This window comes from Suncus etruscus, chromosome 3 (assembly GCF_024139225.1).
Source record: "Suncus etruscus isolate mSunEtr1 chromosome 3, mSunEtr1.pri.cur, whole genome shotgun sequence".
Taxonomy (NCBI): domain Eukaryota; kingdom Metazoa; phylum Chordata; class Mammalia; order Eulipotyphla; family Soricidae; genus Suncus; species Suncus etruscus.
In genome coordinates, this window is record NC_064850.1 from 64,813,005 (window position 1) to 64,830,508 (window position 17,504).

A 17,504-nucleotide genomic window follows, 5' to 3' on the forward strand; every position below is an offset into this window, starting at 1 on the left:
CGAGAAGGGCCAGAGGCTCCCACACTTCAGTCCACCTCTCCATCCTGGGCACCAGAGATGGGTGGCCTGTGTGCTTAGGGAGGTGCTTGTGTGGGGACCAAGACACCAACATGTATGTGGGAGCCCAGCGAAGTCATCTCAGCAGCAAGGCTGGGCCCTGAGATAGAGACGTGGAAGAGAGAAGGCCCACACAGAGGCCAGAGAGACCAGGTGCTGGGAAGAAAACATGACAAACAGTCAAGATGCAGGCGGCGTTATTAATGGTCTAGCAAAGACATGGGGAGAATTAATGAGCAGAGATGACAGGAAATCACTCTGGGGCCAGCTTGCTGCTTTACTAATGACTTTGGGGGGTGGGGTGGAGGTGTTAATTAGATGAAAGAGATAGGAGGGGAGAGAAGTGGTAGCCAAGTGAGAGGGGGCCATCTGCAATTTAATGAGGCATCTCAGCAGGTCTGGGGGCTCACAGAAATGATGCTGGGGGTGGGGATGACTGTGGAAAGGGCTCTGCCAGGCTCCTATCTTGAGCCTTGAAGCTCCCTCAGTGAACTCTGTGCTGCTCTGAGGATGAATAACAGGGACAGGACATCCTGGAAGGACCCCTAAAGCAGCAGGCGTTTTAGGATGAGAAGGTATCCCTTCTCAAAAGTGTAAGACTATAAATATGAATTTTATTTTACAAGTACACCCGCTGAACCCACCGTAGGAGAATCACTGAGCTGGAGAAACAAGAGATGTAGGGGTGCAGGGCTTCAGGCCCTGGGGTTCAAAAGAGAGACCCCAGAATTTTAAGGTAGGGCCCTTACTGTGCTGAGGAGAAAGAAAAATGCCAGGAACTTGCATCTCCTGAGGGAACTGTATAACTAGTTTGTGTAGGGCTAGGGATCCCACCCGGACACTCAGCATCTCCCATCAGCCTGTTAGAGTCCAGGGAGAATGGGCTGTTAAATCCAGAGCCAAGGGGATGCATGTCCTCTGAGAGCTGGTGTCCTATCTGGAGCCCAGGGAGAATGGGCTATTAAATCCTTGCAGAAGTGGTCAGGCTGTTAGGTCAATCATGGAACCTAGAAAGTGTCCAGTAAACTCGGAGGGATAAGTAGGGTTGGTAGGAGAGGGGACAGGCAGCAGATTTGCCTGGGTTATTTGTCTCTCTGCAGCTGATCCATCTGTCCATAGCACATACACCACAGCAGCGGCTCTAGGAGGGTTAATCCATTATGGGGTTAATTGGTTACAACGTCTATATTCATGACCACTGTGCATCTAGGAACTAAGTTGAGCAGCCTGTCCTCTCACCCCTCACCGACATCACCCAGACCATCCAGGCCCAGTCTCCAATGCAAGTGGATCAATCTGTGGAGGGCTGGGCATCTTGGAAATACATGGGGGAGATGCCAACTCAGTGGGTATATTCCTTCCTGAATGTGGCAGAAGCTTAAGAAGTGACTCAGGACCCAGTAGACATTATATGCAGTACAATAAACCCATGAGGGCAAGAGGGCTTCAAGTATGAGAAGGAAGTGACACAATCAGGTGGGCATGGGGTACCAGGACACAGTGCTGTGACCAGAGGGTGAGGACAGTTCCATGCCTTCAGGTTGAGGGCGTGCAGCCCCAGAGTCAGCCCAAAAGAGGAGGAGCAGCTGGGGGGAAATCCAGAGTTCCAAAATAGAGGCAAGAACATCCTGAGAGAGAATTGGATAGGCTGGAGCTGGTCCAGTGATTCATTTCCCTGTGTGATCCTTTACAGACTGGCCACAAGAGTGTTTCCTGCACTAAGGTTCCTGGTGCTTTCATGTTCCAGCCTCTCTCTTTAAAGATGAAACCTCTCAATCTGACTTCTGAAGTCAACTTAGGGAGCAGCTTTGCTACTCAAACAAAAGAAATACCTTGTGGCAACAGAGGTGCAAGTGAAAGGTGCCCGGCAGCAGGTATGGAAACATGCTAGTGACAGCAGAAGGTGTTCCAGAAACACTGACAGAGCTACCTCTCTCACCAAGAAAGCAGACCCAGGAGAATGTCCAAAGATTGAGACAGGGCAGCAATCTTGAGGGTCCACCATCAACACCTTCTCTTCTTCTCTCACAGAGAAATGTGGGTTGGGACCAAGGGCCTGATCAAATTCAGAATCAAGAGGCCAGAGGGCACATCTGTGAGAATTCAGGACCCACTTGGGCCCATTCGATCTTTGACCTGTTACCCTTGCCTTCTCTCACCAGCCAAGGCTGGAGAATGGATTTCTGTGTGTCAGGGAATCTGGTGAACTGTTGAGACCTCAGGGACACTGTCTCAGCTCCTGTAGCTGTTAAGGGCCCATGAAAAACATCTCTCCATCTGGGGAAATGTTAGCATGCCAGAAGGGGCCCCTGAGCATGCTACACTCAGAGTATCAACTTTATCCAGGAGCAGCATTGTAGGTCCTGCACCCCAGCATTTGCTACTTTCTATTCTCAGGAGTAAGAATTCCTAGGATAGAACACTGCTATGCAGCTACCTCTCTGGCACCAGGGAACGGAAGCCAGGCGACCCCGGAAAGCAAAGAAACCAGAGAAACACTTTGGCAGGTTACGTTGGATATGGCCACCACCAGAGTCTCTGCCAGAAGATTGACCCAAATCCCCCAGGCAGAATCCAATGCTTTTCTTACCCTGTCTCAGCACAGCCACAGTCTGAATAATTGTTTCTAGTCTGCCCTAAATTGCTCTCACCTCAGGATTCTCACCCCATGGCTTCTGCAGTTTTCTGTATCTAAAGTTCAGAAGCACAGATTGGTTATACCCGATGCCATCAGCACTAACCCTGTCTTTTAACATGGGGAAGGGAGTCGTTTACTAATCACAGCTGTGTGTTCCCTCCTGCCCACTGTCCTATCTGATCTTTACCTTGATCCCATGAAGAAGGTATTGTGTCTATATCTTAGTTGAGAAAAATCAATATCTGGTCACCAAATGACTTGTCTACATCCATTCTAGAGCCTGGATAAGCCTAGGTCTCCTACCTTCAATGGTGTACTCTTGACTCCCTACTTCAGTGCTGGCTAAATGCTTAGTGCCAACCTTCATCTCAGGGCAGTTTTCTCAGTTCAGCAGCTCAGTAGCCTTTGGCTGGGAGAATACCATCCCCCTGTAGAAATCACCAGAACAGGAGCTGGAGTGGTGGCACAAGTGGTAGGGTATTTGTCTCGCACAAACTAACCTAGGACTGACTGCGGTTTGATCTCCCAGCATCCCATATGGTCCCCCAAGCCAGGAGCGATTTCTGTGTGCATAGCCAGGAGTAATTCCTGAGTGTCATCTAGTGTGGCCCAAATATCAAAAAAGAAAAAAGAAAAGAAATCACCAGAACAAGTGGAACCACTGGTGGCACTTGCCTACTGCTGTGTAGCATACGGAGAAATGTTTTGTGCAATGGTACCCAGTGCCCTGTGCTTCAGAGTGACCTCCTCTTTCCTTACACTTCTATTTCTTTCTAGAGGAAGCCACCTCACTATTCTTTATTCTCATTAGTCCTGCTTTCACGTTAGAGTCTAGTTTCATAGAGCCATCTGGTTTCATACCTAGCCAGCCTGGGTCAAGCTTGGACTTGAAAATAAGGGGGCTTGTTTCCTAGCACCAGACAATTCTTATAACTCCCACCCCTACTCATCATTCCTGTGCAGCGCACAAACTGCTCTAAGTAGCTGGACCCACTCAAATATAACCCAGCAATGAGAGAATTCTGCCTGCATATTTCCTGGCTGTTTCTCGGACATCAAAAGAGGAGGTGAAGTCAGCTAAGAGATTGCCCATCTCTGATGCACTCCAGCTATAAGAACACTTTCATAATAGATCACTGAGACTCCAACTCAGAAAATGGCACCTCCCATACCAGGACTGGCTCTTCTAGCACATTTCAAATTTCAAATAAAAAACAAACTTAAAATCAAAATTTCACATTTCAAATGAAAATGTGCTTGGAAAGCAAGTACCCAGAATACCCAGAATACAGCCCAGATTCTCCGATTCCTCTGGGGTTTTGAGCTGCTGGACACCAAGCTAACAGCCTCCTCTCAGACAGGGGTCATTGTTTACGCAGGCACATCGGTCACAGTGTAGACCCTCCCCATCAATCTAAGCCCCAGAGTGAGCCACGAACCCTCAGGCCCTCTGATCCCAAGACATAAATGATGAGAGTCTCAGCTGCCTAGCAGAAGCAGCAAATGATGATTGCCCCTGCGACTCATGGGGAGCACGGCATTTGTGACCCATGGTGGGAGCAAGTCAGGTGTGGCAAGAACCCCATTATTCGATTAATTAGAACAAACAGCCAGTGATATACTGCAGCAGAAACAAGTCTGCTGGAGCTGTTCACTCCTTCAAATACGTGTGGATGCATGTAACCACAGGAAAGAAGAGGTACGGGAACGGGAAGTAGGGCACACCACTGGTCTGGGAAGAGAGTTCAGAACTGGACCTTCCTTCCTTCCTTCCTTCCTTCCTTCCTTCCTTCCTTCCTTCCTTCCTTCCTTCCTTCCTTCCTTCCTTCCTTCCTTCCTTCCTTCCTTCCTTCCTTCCTTCCTTCCTTCCTTCCCTTCCTTTTTTGGTTTTTGGGCCACACCTGGCGTTGCTCAGGGGTTACTCCTGGATGTCTGCTCAGAAATAGCTCCTGGCAGGCACGGGGGACCATATGGGACCCCGGGATGCGAACCAACCACCTTAGGTCCTGGATCGGCTGCTTGCAAGGCAAACACCGCTGTGCTATCTCTCCGGGCCCAGATCTAATTTTCTTTATTTTCCTTATTCTTCAATTTTTGGGCCACACCTGGCGCTGCTCAGGGATCATTCCTGGCAGTTTTCAGAGGACCGTATGGGAAGCCAGGGGTGGAACCTAGGTTGGACAGAGGCAAGGCAAGCACACTATATTTTTTTGGGCCACATTCAGTGACGCTTAGGGGTTACTCCTGGCTACGCGCTCAGAAATTGCTCGGGCTTGGGGGACCATATGGGATGTCAGGGATCGAACCCAGATCCGTCCGGGGTCAGCTGCATGCAAGGCAAGTGCCCTACCATTGTGCTACCACCGCTCTGGCGCCTGAGCACACTATGTTATCTCTCTGGATCCCACATGGATCATTTAAATTCGTAGAACCAGTCATAAAGGCTAAATAAACTCCTACACTCTCCAGAGCTTTCCAGTTTTTCAAACCCTGAATAGGAATTGTTGTTCCCATCTCAGATACTTGTTGTCCATCACAGTAGAGTTATAAGCCTTTACTGGACCCTCAAGGTGTTCAGAAGGCCTGGTTGGAACAACTTGTCCAGAGAATCCAGCAACTGCAGTGCACTAGGGAAGTCCACCTATAACATGAGTGATCTCCAGCTCCCAAACTGTTCAGTCCTGCTGGTCAGCAGTGTTATGGCCATGGCCTGGCCAGCTCTCAGACCATCCCCAGCATAGTTAATGGCATGCTATGAGTTGAGTTAGGCAAACTGAGGTTAGGTATACTACCAAGGTCACAAGGCGACTCACCACTGTAAATGTCAGGGTGGTTTCTTAAGGACGAGTCATTAAAAGGGTGGTCTGCAACAAACAAAAGAGGGTGAGCAAACAGGGCCACAGAGGCCCCGAGGCATAAATAGGAGTGAACCAACAGAAAGGCCAAGCCATAGCACGGAAGGTATCAGCGATCTTTCGCAAAGAAAAACACAGCACGTTTGGAAAGGAAATATATTTGCTGCAGAACAAGCAACACAAAAGAAAAGAAAAGTTAAATCCTGCAAAAGAAGTCAATAAGGTTCTGTTTTAATGAAAGAAATTAGGCTTGACCTTGAATGACTCTGTCCTGTAAGTTTTCAAACAAATGAGAAGGATTAGTGGTTTCCTGGGGCAGTCTTTGGAACAGAGCCTCTCTCCCAGAACTGGAGGCAGCAATGGGGTCACTAAAAAGAAAGCATTAGAGGGCCTGAAATCATGGCTTCTCTGAGCAGACACTGAGGTAATGGAGGAGGAGAATGTTTGAGCGAGCTCGTTACTATAATGCTGGACATCCCTGGCTTCCTCTCCATTGACTCCTCTCTAAGATGTGTCTGTTGGCAGAAAGGCTGTGACTAGCAATGTACCAAGAGATGGTCCAGATTTTAGGATGAGGGAGAGGTCTGGGACTATGAACCAGAGCAGACCACTGGACAAGTTGCAGGTAGAACCCTGGGGCTAGGTCTGTGGACCTTTCCCAGTGGGGCAGGGCCAGTGGTCTTGGCTTTAGGCAGCTCCTCCTCAGGAGAAGGGTTTATAGAATAGGAAAAACCATGTCACTGTCCTAAACTAAAGGAGTTTCTCACTCTCTTACCAACAGCCCCTCTCAGTCTTGGGCTCAAATTTAACAGGGCCAGAAGAGGCAAAGGGAGTTGGAGCAGCTGACCAGAAGCCAAGCAGATGTTTCATCAAAAACTAGGAGCCTGAAACTATGGGGCCCTCCCAGAGGAAACGTTTTTTTTTTTTGTTTTGTTTTGTTTTGTTTTTAATGGATCAGGCCTCTTGATGTCAAGAGGCGAGGACCATGTGAACTTATTTCTGAGGCTGGCACTGCAGAGCAGCCTGACCATGAACACCAGGAGGTAAATTCCATGATCTAGACTGTTCACTTCAGATAAACTGGTGAAAGGATTTCTTTTTTAACTTTATTGATTGATAGATTGACTGATTGGATTTTGGGCCACCCCTGGCAGCACTCAGGGGCTATTCCTGGCTCTGCACTCAGAAATTTCCCCTGGCAGACTGGGGGACCATATGGAATACCGAGAATCAAACTGGGTCTCTCCTGGGTTGCTGCATGCAAGGCAAACACCCTACCACTGTGCTATCTATCTCTCCGGCCCCCGGTGAAAGAATCTTGGTGAATCAGCTGAAGCTCTGCTGGAGGGATTTCAGGGAATGAAGAACTGATATGTGGGTATATGGGTGTGAGCTGTGCAGAGCTCATCGATGAAAGGACTCCACCACCAACCAGGTTGAAATAGGGCTTTGGAGAAGCAGGATTTGAAGATGCTGGAGCATGTCTGGGAAATCCCAGAAACCTCTGACCTCTTTAAGAGTGTGACATTGATGTATTAGAAAAGAGCAGTGCGAGAACTCTTCCTGTCTATTCATTCATTCATTTATTAATTTATATGGGGATTTTAGGTCATATCTGGCAGAGCTCACTGGACCTTTTGCAGTGCTAGGAATCAAACTGGGGATGGCCTCAGGCAAGTGCCTTACCTCTTGTACTATTTCTCCACCTCTGTTTTCTATTTCTTAAACACGTCTTTTTTCTTGAGGTTTTGAGTTTTGAACCCAGAACTCACCTACCTGTGCAAGGCCTGGGTTGTACCACGAGCCAATTCCCCAATTTAGGTCTTCTCACTCTCTCAGGGCATCATTCTTCTCCCCATAGAGGCCATCCCTAGTCCAGTACCCTTCAATCATGTCTCAAAACAAACTTGCAAGTGACTGAGGATTGCTGGTCTGAAAGTAAGGGCCTACTGCACAGGTATCTCACAGTTGGTAATGGCCCACACCCCTCCTGGACCAGGAATCTCATGGGGGTAAGGCCTGCACCTCTCCAGGACAAGGTATCTCACAGGTATACAGCCCACACTCCTCTCGAACCAGGGATTTCACAGGGGTATGACCCACACCCCTCTGGATCAGTGGAGAAGAAGCTCATACCTTCCCCACGTGCAGGGTCCTGGGGAAAGCAGATGGACAGCAGTCTAACTCCTTGCCATTTGCCCCTGCCCTGGGACTGTTTCTGAAGGTACAAGGAAAAGCTCAGGCCCTTTCTGGGACAGCAGACAGTCCACCTGGGCTCTGTGGAACTCTGGGGCTAACGCTCAGAGGTCTAGGTCTCCACAGTTAAAGGTATCCGGCAGGGAAGGCCCTGTCAGGTCAAGGTAGGTAGACAGGGTCTCACAGAGGTAAAAAGATTTCAATTCAGTGGGGCAATGGAAGAAATTAAGCAGAAACAAGCACAACCAGTGGAAAGAAGGGTCTTTGGAAACCCTGGCTTCCCCAGTTGTTGCTTCATCTCCCTGTGTAGACAAATAACTTTGGGCATGTCTGGTCAGGCCACAGTGGTACCTTGTGAAAGGTGTGAGATGAGGCATCTGGGCATTGGTTCCTGGATCCCTGCCACCACCCTGCTGGGCACTGCCAGTCCTGCCCTGGATGCAGAAGTCAGACTGAGGACCTGGGCAGACCACACTGTCCCCTGCAGCAGAGCCAGCTGGCAGTGCAGTCCTGGGCGCAGCCCCAGGAGACACTTCAGACAACCCTGCTTTCTTCTTCTGCCCCCCCCCCCCCCAACTGGGCCTGCGTCTGACATAGGAAAGCCAAGGAGGGGTCAGCAGCAGACTATAGCTGGAACCCTGCAGGGGATATAGCAGGTCACCAGGTCCTGGACTTTCTACTTCCGGTTAGGTTATAGAGAGCTGGAGGCAGACTCAGAAAGTGGGGGTCTGCACTGAAGGGCTAACTAGGGAGTAGAAGGATAAGAGGGAGGGAGGACAGCAATGGGGAGAGCCGGTGGGAAAGGGGAGAAGAGAAAAGAAAGACAGGAAAGAGGAGACAATAAAGCCTAGGGGACAACAGGGTTGGGGCTGATGCCTCCTCCTAAGAAAGAAAGGGCACAGCCTTGGGGGGGCTTATGGGACAGCACAACCCCCACCTGTGCCTGCAGAGACCAGCTCAGCTCCCCCCAGGTCCCACACTCCAGGATACATAGTCACCTGGGTACCTGTGGGCAGACAGTCCTCAGGTTCATTTGTCAACCTGAAGAAGCTGCCAATGACCATACAATGCTCTCTGCTTGGTTTCCCCAGAACTGGCACTGTCCCCACACTGGAAACAACAGGTGCTACTGAGGGGACAGATAACATTTCTGGGTTACAAGGAAGGCATGTTATGAATGCATGACGGAATCCCAGGAGGCCAGTGCTCCCATCCTGAGTGGGTACAAACCCGGCAGCAGGCCTGTTCTGTTTCTCTGACACCTGCAGAGCCCACCATGGCTGTCCCTGTCAAGAAACTGGTAGAAATGAATCCAATTCAAAACAAAACCACATAAAACTGAAACATAAGTCTGTGATTTGTAAGCAGAGCAATTCCATATGGGCCAGTCTATATAATCTGCTAATTTTGACAAACTGTATAATTCTAAGACAAAATGATAAGAATAACTAAAAATCAAATCAAGAGGCATGAGGGGGAGGTCAGATGGTAGAGAATGGTGCTTCTCAAAGTTTGGAGTGTGCCCCACCCTCTGAAGAGAACAGAGGCCAGACTAACTGGATGCGGACATCACAGGCAAGCCTGGGACAAAACCAGGAGATTCTGAGCCCACCAAAGTTTGAAAAGCATCAACATGGGGCAAAACACCAAGTTTCAGAACCAGGAGTAGCTGAAGAAATTTGGGTAGCTCGAGCTGTAAGGACAGCCCCATTGACCTCAGCACAAGACTGCCTGCCCCTCCAGATCCCGTAGCCCAGACTGGTGCCACAGCACCCGGCTGGGCGGGCAGCACTTACTGGTGAGGACCTTGAGGGTGAAGGGGTTCTTCTGCTGGATGGTGTGGGTGAAGTGGAAGCGTGCATTGCAGCTGTAGTCTGTCTGCATGTCCTGCAGCAACACGTTGGAGAAGTACAGGTCTCCATTATAGCCCTGGGAAACACGCTTGTCCTGTGTGATGGGCTCCATGGCTACAAGAAGCGGAGGCAGTGAGAGATTAGTAGAACAGACTGTAGCAATAATCATGGTAGGTCTGGCTGGGGTGTTGTAGGAGGGCCTCAAGAGAGTATTATGTGGTCTATTATCTTCTCTACAGTCCAACTTATTGCCATTTTACAGATAGGAAAGCAGAGGGTTTCTCTTGTCCTGAAGTTTGGATTCAGCTTACTTGGCCATCATGCCTATGTCTGCTTATCTATCTTCATGTATGTGGCTGACTCTGAGGCCAGAGGGAACAATCCTTCATGTGCTCCCCCAAATAGGGAGCAGCTCATACTGGCTGTGAGTACTCTGGGGGGATTGGGCCATACCCAGCAGCACTCAGGGGTTACTCCTGGTTCTGCACTCAGGAATTGCTCCTGGCAGGCTCGGGAGACCATATGGGATGCCGGAAATTGAACCAAGGTCTGTCCTGGGTTGCTGCATGCAAAGCAAACACCCTGCCGCTGTGCTATTACTTCATCATCTCTATAGAGGGAGCATCTCTATGTGCCAGGGTACCTCCCTACCAGCCCCCTGCACATAGGAAGTTCCTCACAGTTCTTTTATTTTCTTCCCCACAGTTCTGTGAACTACATGAAACAATACTTGGCCTTGCAACATGTAAAAAATTATTTAATTGGGGCTGGAGCTATAGCATAGTGGAAGGACATTTGCCTTGTACACTGATAACCCAGGATGAACCTGGGTTTGATTCCCAACATCCTATATGGTCCCCTGAGCCTGCCAGAAGTGATTTCTGAGTGTAGAACCAGGAATAACCCCTGAGCGCCACTGTGTGTGGCCCAAACAAAACAAAACAAAACAAAACAGAAAAGATTAAATTGTTAGGTATATCCCCATTGTGGGTTTGCCCACGTCTCACCTTGGGATGTGTGAGTCATTTCTTTTACTTTATGGGGCACCCTCAGCTCTGCCCTCTGGAGAAGCTCTGATTCTCTCTTGAATCTGCTTATCTCTTCCTTCTCATAATCCTTATATAAAATATCTATTTTACTACAAAATTTTATGCAATTGTCAATCATAAGGTGCATCTGTTTCTTTGTTGTATAACTGCTTCTCCCAAAGGAAAGAGCAGGGCCAATTAGAAGTAAGGTAGCCCTCCTCATTAGAAAGCACAGAAATGCTGTTTAGAGTTGAGGACGTTTAGCAGCAAAGAACGCTGAATTCTCAAAGATCACATCAAACATAAACACAATGATCAGATTTCTAGACTGTTTGGTTTGCAAATATATACTTTTATAAGTATATTATACTTACAATAGGTATGAAGGGTGTCTACTCATAGGTATCTCTTTTTTATTCCTCAGGATTTATACTATATATGGAGGTGCTCAGACTGAGCCATAGATAGAGGTGCTCAGACTGAGCCATATTTGGAGATGCTCAGACAGAGCCATAGATGGAGGTTATCAGACAACCACATACGGAGGGTAGATGGCAGAGCTCAGACTGAGTCATACATGGAGGTGATTAGACAACCACAAATGGAATTGCTCAGACTAAGTCATAGATGGAGGTGCTTAGACTGAACCCAGCTCCTCCTCGAAGCATACACTCCAGCCCTGTGAGCTTCCCCCAGGTTTTCCTGTTTGGTTTTCAAGTCACCATTTCACAAAGCACCAGGTTGATGAGAAGACTTTCCAAGGATGAAATGTTCAGTGCTTCAAATTATTTCTCAAAGATTTATTATGCTCCAGGGTCATGTTAGTCCATGCTGGCAGGGTGCACAAATAGTGCCTGCCCTCAAAGAGCCTGTACTGAAGTGGTTTCTCAGCATCAGGGACAGTTTTGGCCAAGAGTACATGCATAGGGGCTGCAGAGAGGGTAGGAAGAGTGGGTAGAGGGAGAGCAGTAAGAGCAGGTTGTGTGAACTTTGTCCGAGGGCATGTGGGAGTTGGTGGAAGGGTCTGAGCACTGAAAGAAGTGTTGGTTGGAAATAGCAGGAAGGGGTCCGTTTTTACATAAATGGAGGAATGTAAGGAGGGAAGAGAGGACAGTGGCACAGAACCCCTCACCTAGCAAGACAGCAGCAATGTAGGGTGGTGAGGGTTCAGGCTGGGCAGGTAGGCAGGGGAACTATGATGTCAATGAACAGGGAAGAAGAGGGAGGACAAACAAGCCAGAAATAGGCCCTACCCTTCTATTTTCATTGAAAACATGGAACTAGACTCAGGTCCTAAGTGGTTACAGGAGTCTTTGTCTAAGAAAGCCAAGAAGGCAGTGAATGATGGTCCTCTGCCCCATGCCAACATCCCATCTCCCCATCAGTCCAAACCCCAGCCCTAGAGAAAGAAAGAAACTGAGACATTCCAGGTGACTCCACACTGACAGAGGTGTTGTCTGTCTGCCAGCTGGTCACTGAAAGATGTGGCTGCACCTCTTCCTCTTCACCCTGTGGTCCCCTTTTCTTTATGGTAAATATGACCAGACACTCACTATATGCCTGGTCACAATAAGCTTTGGATGTAAACATTGATTTACCCTTAGAATAATTCTCTTAGATAAGTGTAATTATTAGTCCTAATTTTTCTGGAAAAGGAAACAAGCCCAGAAATGATAAGTAACTTGTTCAAGATCACACAGCACGTAGCAGTCGGGTTAGGAAGTGAGCCCTAGCAGCCCACTCTGTAGAAGGTGTTCTCAGCTATAGTCCATTGCAGCCAAATCTCACAGTCCACCACTCCTCTGGGCCCAGCACTTACAGCTGCTCATCCAGAAGATGACGGGGGAGGGCAGTCCGGGCGGGGGGTTGCATTGCAGAGTCAAGGGCGCACCTTCCTGGACCACCACAGGGTCTAAGTTTTCCTTGGGCCACAAGGGAGATTCTAGGGAAAACCAAAATAGATCAAAATGAGAAAACTGGCTGGACTGGGGCAGGGTTAGAGTCAGACAGCCAGAAATAGGATACAGCCCCCGAGAGGCGAGTTGGTAGAAGCAGTCCATGAAAGAAGAGTGCATGGGTGGAAGCAAGGTACAGTCCATGAAAGGAGGTTACATGGGTGAAAGTGGGGTACAGTCTATGAGAGGAGGGGTATATGATTGGAAGCAGGGTACAGAGTGAGAAGAGAATGCCTGGGTAGAAGTGAGGTGCAGTCCATGAGTGGAGGATGCATGGGTGGACACAGGGTATAGTCCATGAAAGGAGGGTGCATGGGTAGAAGTTGGAACAGTCCATGAGAGGAGGGTGGAAGCGGGATACAGTCCATGAGAGATGAGTTAGGGCCTTTGTCTTCTATGCAGAGGAGCCAAGACACTTGCTGGAAAGTTTCCTTTCTTAAGGATCATTTTGAGTTGGGTTGGAGGTTCCACCCCTGAACTGAAAATCAAGCAAGACATGAAAGTACCCAGGGCCAAAGCTTGGGGTCCTGGCAGGACCATGCAATGCCTTCACCCCAACTTACTGGACACCTGCAGGCGGATGCGGTTAGACAGGGCTGTGCCGAACTTGTTGCGGGCAAAACACTGGTACTCGCCCTCGTACTCCTCAGGCCTGCCGCCGCTGCGAAAGTCGATCACCAGAGTCCCGGAGCGCCTCTTCATTGACACACGCGGGTCCTTGGCGATGTTAAAGAACCTGCTGTTGCGAGTCCACTGGAAGCTGTGGACGAGGAGGAATCTTTGGGGGAGTCCGGGTGGGGGAGCTCGGGGGCCTGGGGTTCAGTTACAGAATCATACCTCCACGCAAATGGGCCTCGGCGACTGTGTGGAATGTGTGTGTGTGTGTGTATGTGTGTGTGTGTAGTGTGTGTTAGTGTGTGGAGACTGTGTGTGCATGAAGTATGTGTTTGTGAACTGAGTATGGAGTGTTTGCCGTGTGTAGAATGTGCACTGAGTATGTGTATGGACATTGTGTGTGGATGGTGATGTTTGTGGAGTGAGTATGGAGTATGAATGGAATGTGTGTTTAGTGTGTGTCTATGTAGCAGTGGTCCTCAAACTACGTCCTGTGGGCCACATATTGTATTTGTTCTCATTTTGTTTCTTCACTTCAAAATCAGATATGCAGTGCGTATAGGAATTTGTTCATATATTTGTTTTAACTATAGTCCGGTCCTCCAACAGTCTGAGGGACAATGAACTGGCCCCCTGTTTAAAAAGTCTGAGGAACCCTGCTGTAGAATGTCTATGTATGCATGTTGTGTGTGTGTTCTTTGCTATTCTAGAAACTACCTTATAAACAACAGCATGAGGAGCAAGAGCACTGCTCACTGTCATAGTCATTGTCCTCAGAAGGACCCCATGAGACTTTCTGAGCAAGCCAGAAGCAGGTGATTGTCCCTACCCACCCAGGGTCATGGGGTACAAGGGTGGCGGACAACAACACAGGGGGATCCCTCTGCTCCTTTCTCCTTGGAGGGGCACCATGGGGTTCTGTCAGGTTTGAATCCTCGGAGGCTCCTTCAATGATGACCACTCAGGAGGTGGCTTTGATGGTGGAAAATGCTGCTCATTCATCACTGGCAGGGACATGCTAGTTCTGTTTTTTTCTGGGCTTCCACCCTGCCCAATTCTGTGATTGCATCTTGAGGATCCAACTTTTTTGGGGCAGAGAGGCAGCAACCCTTCAGCCTATACCTCCTGGGGAACCCCCGAGACAGGCTTGGACAAGGCACATGAGACATGCATAGAGGTAGTGAGGAGAGGGCTGATTCTATGTGGAAACAGCACATGTTCAGCTCTCTGCGACCCACCCAAGCCTCTGTTGTCTGTTGGTCCCTCTCCTCCTCCCCTGCCCCAGTTCCTCATCAACTTTATTTCCCAGTTCTTCAGATCATAGCTCCCACCTCCTGGGTGTCAGGAAGGCCTCTGAATGCATCCATGGTCTGCTCTGTGACCTCAGCTGTCCTCAGACCCAAGGGCAGGAGTGGGTGAGGTCCTATCCACCCACCCAACTTAGACTCACCTAGGGGCAGGATTCCCTTTTGCTTCACACTCGATCAGGATGTTATCTCGGGGGTCCACGATGTGGTCCTTCACAGACTGCTTGGTGATTGTGGGAGGCTGCGACACTGCGGGTGCACAGAGTACTTGTCATCGGGGACTCACTGACAGGTCCTGGCCTGGGGTGGGGGTAGGAGAACCAGCACCACGAGGAACTCCAGAGACACATTGGACAGGTGGTGTGGGTGGGGTGACAGCCCCACTTTAGAGAGCTGACTCCTTAAATGAGGTCACGGGAATAGGGTGCACATGTAAGACCCTTTATAATCTCTCGAGTGAGGTGAAGGGCAGTTCCATGGCACCTCAGAGCCTCGTGTCTAACACCAGGCCAGTCCATGGTGGTTCTTCACATTTGCTGAGTGAGAACCAAGAGCAGATGCAGTTCCAGGATTCAGGGGTCTTGATGGCTGGAGCCTGGAGGGAAGGCCATGCCTGAACACATGAGTGGGAGCTGAGGAGAGGTGAGTCCCAGAGAACTTTCTAGAGATAAGTCTCAGAGCAGAGGCCTGCGGCCTGACTCCACTAAGCCCTTGGGAGCCCCACACAGGTGTTCACTCATGCCAGGGTCTCCTTGCTGCCCTCACAGTGCCCTCTTAGTGCCCCTCCTGTCTGTCCTCCCCACCCCGGGAGCCGCCGAGGCCTGGACTTACGCTCGTTCTGAATGCTGGCTGTTAGTTCCGAGGGTTAGCATTGGGGGAGAGAAGAAGACTTATGAGAAGTAGTTATGACCCAGTTATAACCCAGTTATGACTCAGACCCTGGGCCTCACCTCCCACCTGCAGGGGCAATGCTGAGCCAGGGTCTCAGCTCAGGCTGAGAGCCACAGCACCTGGACAGAGCTAGAACGATCACTTCATGGAGAAAGCAAGAGGCCAGTTCCAGCCCATATGGAGCTGGCACCAGGAAGTGCAGAGGCCATAGGTTGGGCTCTGAGGGGGACACTATCTCTTTTGGATGCCATAGAGGGGCTGAGCCACCACTGAAGGCAAAAAGAGCCCCAGGCCTGTCAGGTCCTCGTCACTTACCAAATCATCTTCCTCACGCGTCACCATCTTTCCTTATGCGTCACTTCCTTCCTCACATATCACTTCCTCCTTTCTCATAAAATACCTTCCTTCCTCATGTGCTGCTTCCTGCCTCATATGTCACCTTCTTTTCTCACATGTCCCTCAACCACTCTCCAGACCACCCTGCCTCTAAGTCTCTGGGGATAGAGCAGAGCCTGGGTCTCCTTTCTGCTCCTATCCCTGTGGTCTGTCCTGGCTTTGCTGTGGGGGCTTGCTGTGGGGGGGGGGGGGACCCAAGGCCTTTTCCATCCACCTGGCACAGGCTGGCTCCATGGTAGAGCCACAGACACATCCAGGGCCTAGACCACCCCTGAATGGCTCAGAAAGGGATGGCTTAGGGAAAGTGGAACCCACCAAATGCACCTGAAGGGGGTGCTGACCCAAGGCCCACCATGAAGACAGGCTGGTTCCTCTGGAGAACCTTTTAGCCACACGCTGCTGAGGAATCTACTACAGGGACATCATGGGAGACTGTGGAGCAGAGGCCTTGCCCAGGACAGGAGGACCCACCCAAGGCGGCCCCTGGTTAAGCCTCCTGGATCCTCTCTTGGGAAGCCTGTGGATGTCCAAGGAGAGTAGATGGTGAATCTGCTCTCTTGGCTTCCAAGGTGGGGCAAAGCCCTGTGTGGAGCTGGCAGGACTGAGCCTGGTCTAGCTGACACCCCCTTTCTGGGTCGGGCTTGGTTTCTCCTTCTTGCAGCACCAGTTTGGGAGGAAGCTGATGGGAATGAGGATGTCAGGCTGTCCTTGGATACAGGAGGGGGAGAATGTGCCTGCCATGTACTCCCCTGTGGGGTTGCAGCAGAAAGTTGCAGAAATGGGGAGGAGATGTTCCCACAATCCCTCTCCAGGTGGTCACTGTCATGGCCTTTTGCTCTGCTCAAAGGCCAGGCTCTTTTTAGGGGATGTGGGAAGCGGGACCCGCACTCCAACAAAGGATTATAGAGCCCTCGAAGAGTAGGGCAGCACATTCCCACATGCCTAGTAGCCATCAGACAGGAAAGCAGTGTAACAGCTTTCGAGTCAAGGCCACCCACAAAGCATGGTTCTTGGCCTAGGACATGGCAGGGCTTCTCGGGTGAGTTCTAGAAACTGAGAAGAGGCGGTCGCTGTGAGGTAGAAAGTAGAAATGGGTCTGTGGATGATCACAGCCCTTTGTGCAAAAGCAGAGCAAGTGAGGGCCTGAATTGAATTTCCTTTAAAACATGGAGTGGAAAGCACCAGGTCTACTCAGGCACCCTGAGCAGGGAGATCAGACAGAGGTCACTACCTTGGGGCGGTACTTGATGGACACTGGCTATGGGGCTCCTGTCTGTGATCCCAGCAGCTCTTTAGAAATCCCAAATCCTAACACGCCTGCAGCATCTCTTCCTGGGCCTACTCAAGGGGCCCCTGAGTCATGTTCCCAGGATGGAAGTACAGGGGAATAGATGCAAGAGAGAATGAACCCCTCACTCTGGTGCCTGCAGGGATGTGCCCTTAACACGTGCTGATTGCCAGACCTGTGAGTGAGCAAATCTCCAGGGAACCACTCTGGCCCACCCACTGCAGACATGACTTACCTGCTGGGCTCCCTCATCTCACACCCCAGTGAGATCTCTACTTCTCTCCCAGCTCAATGAGGGCTCCCAGAAGGCCTGGCTTTGGCTGAGTTGAATATGTGAGGAGTGGAGTTACTCCCCAGGGTGCCTCTGTCTCCCACCCTCCTGGACAACTGCCACCTGAACACAGTCACAGTCATCAGGGCAGTTG

The 17,504-nt window shown here is 50.1% G+C and overlaps 1 protein-coding gene across 16 annotated transcripts in view; it reads right to left on the reverse strand.

Moving 5' to 3' along the window:
* The window catches only part of NFASC (neurofascin), a 182,133-nt gene that overhangs the window by 39,177 nt on the left and 125,452 nt on the right, over positions 1-17,504 (reverse strand). For 7 of the 16 annotated variants that reach the window (XM_049770588.1, XM_049770592.1, XM_049770595.1 and 4 more), the window contains exons 4-9: positions 15,336-15,353; positions 14,648-14,753; positions 13,146-13,342; positions 12,447-12,569; positions 9,543-9,713; positions 5,509-5,559 (exon numbers count right to left, since the gene is read on the reverse strand). In XM_049770588.1, the coding sequence (XP_049626545.1) occupies positions 5,509-5,559; positions 9,543-9,713; positions 12,447-12,569; positions 13,146-13,342; positions 14,648-14,753; positions 15,336-15,353 (666 nt within the window). The remainder of the gene's footprint in view (positions 1-5,508; positions 5,560-9,542; positions 9,714-12,446; positions 12,570-13,145; positions 13,343-14,647; positions 14,754-15,335; positions 15,354-17,504) is intronic. The other 9 variants (XM_049770602.1, XM_049770600.1, XM_049770599.1 and 6 more) reach the window with 3 other exon arrangements.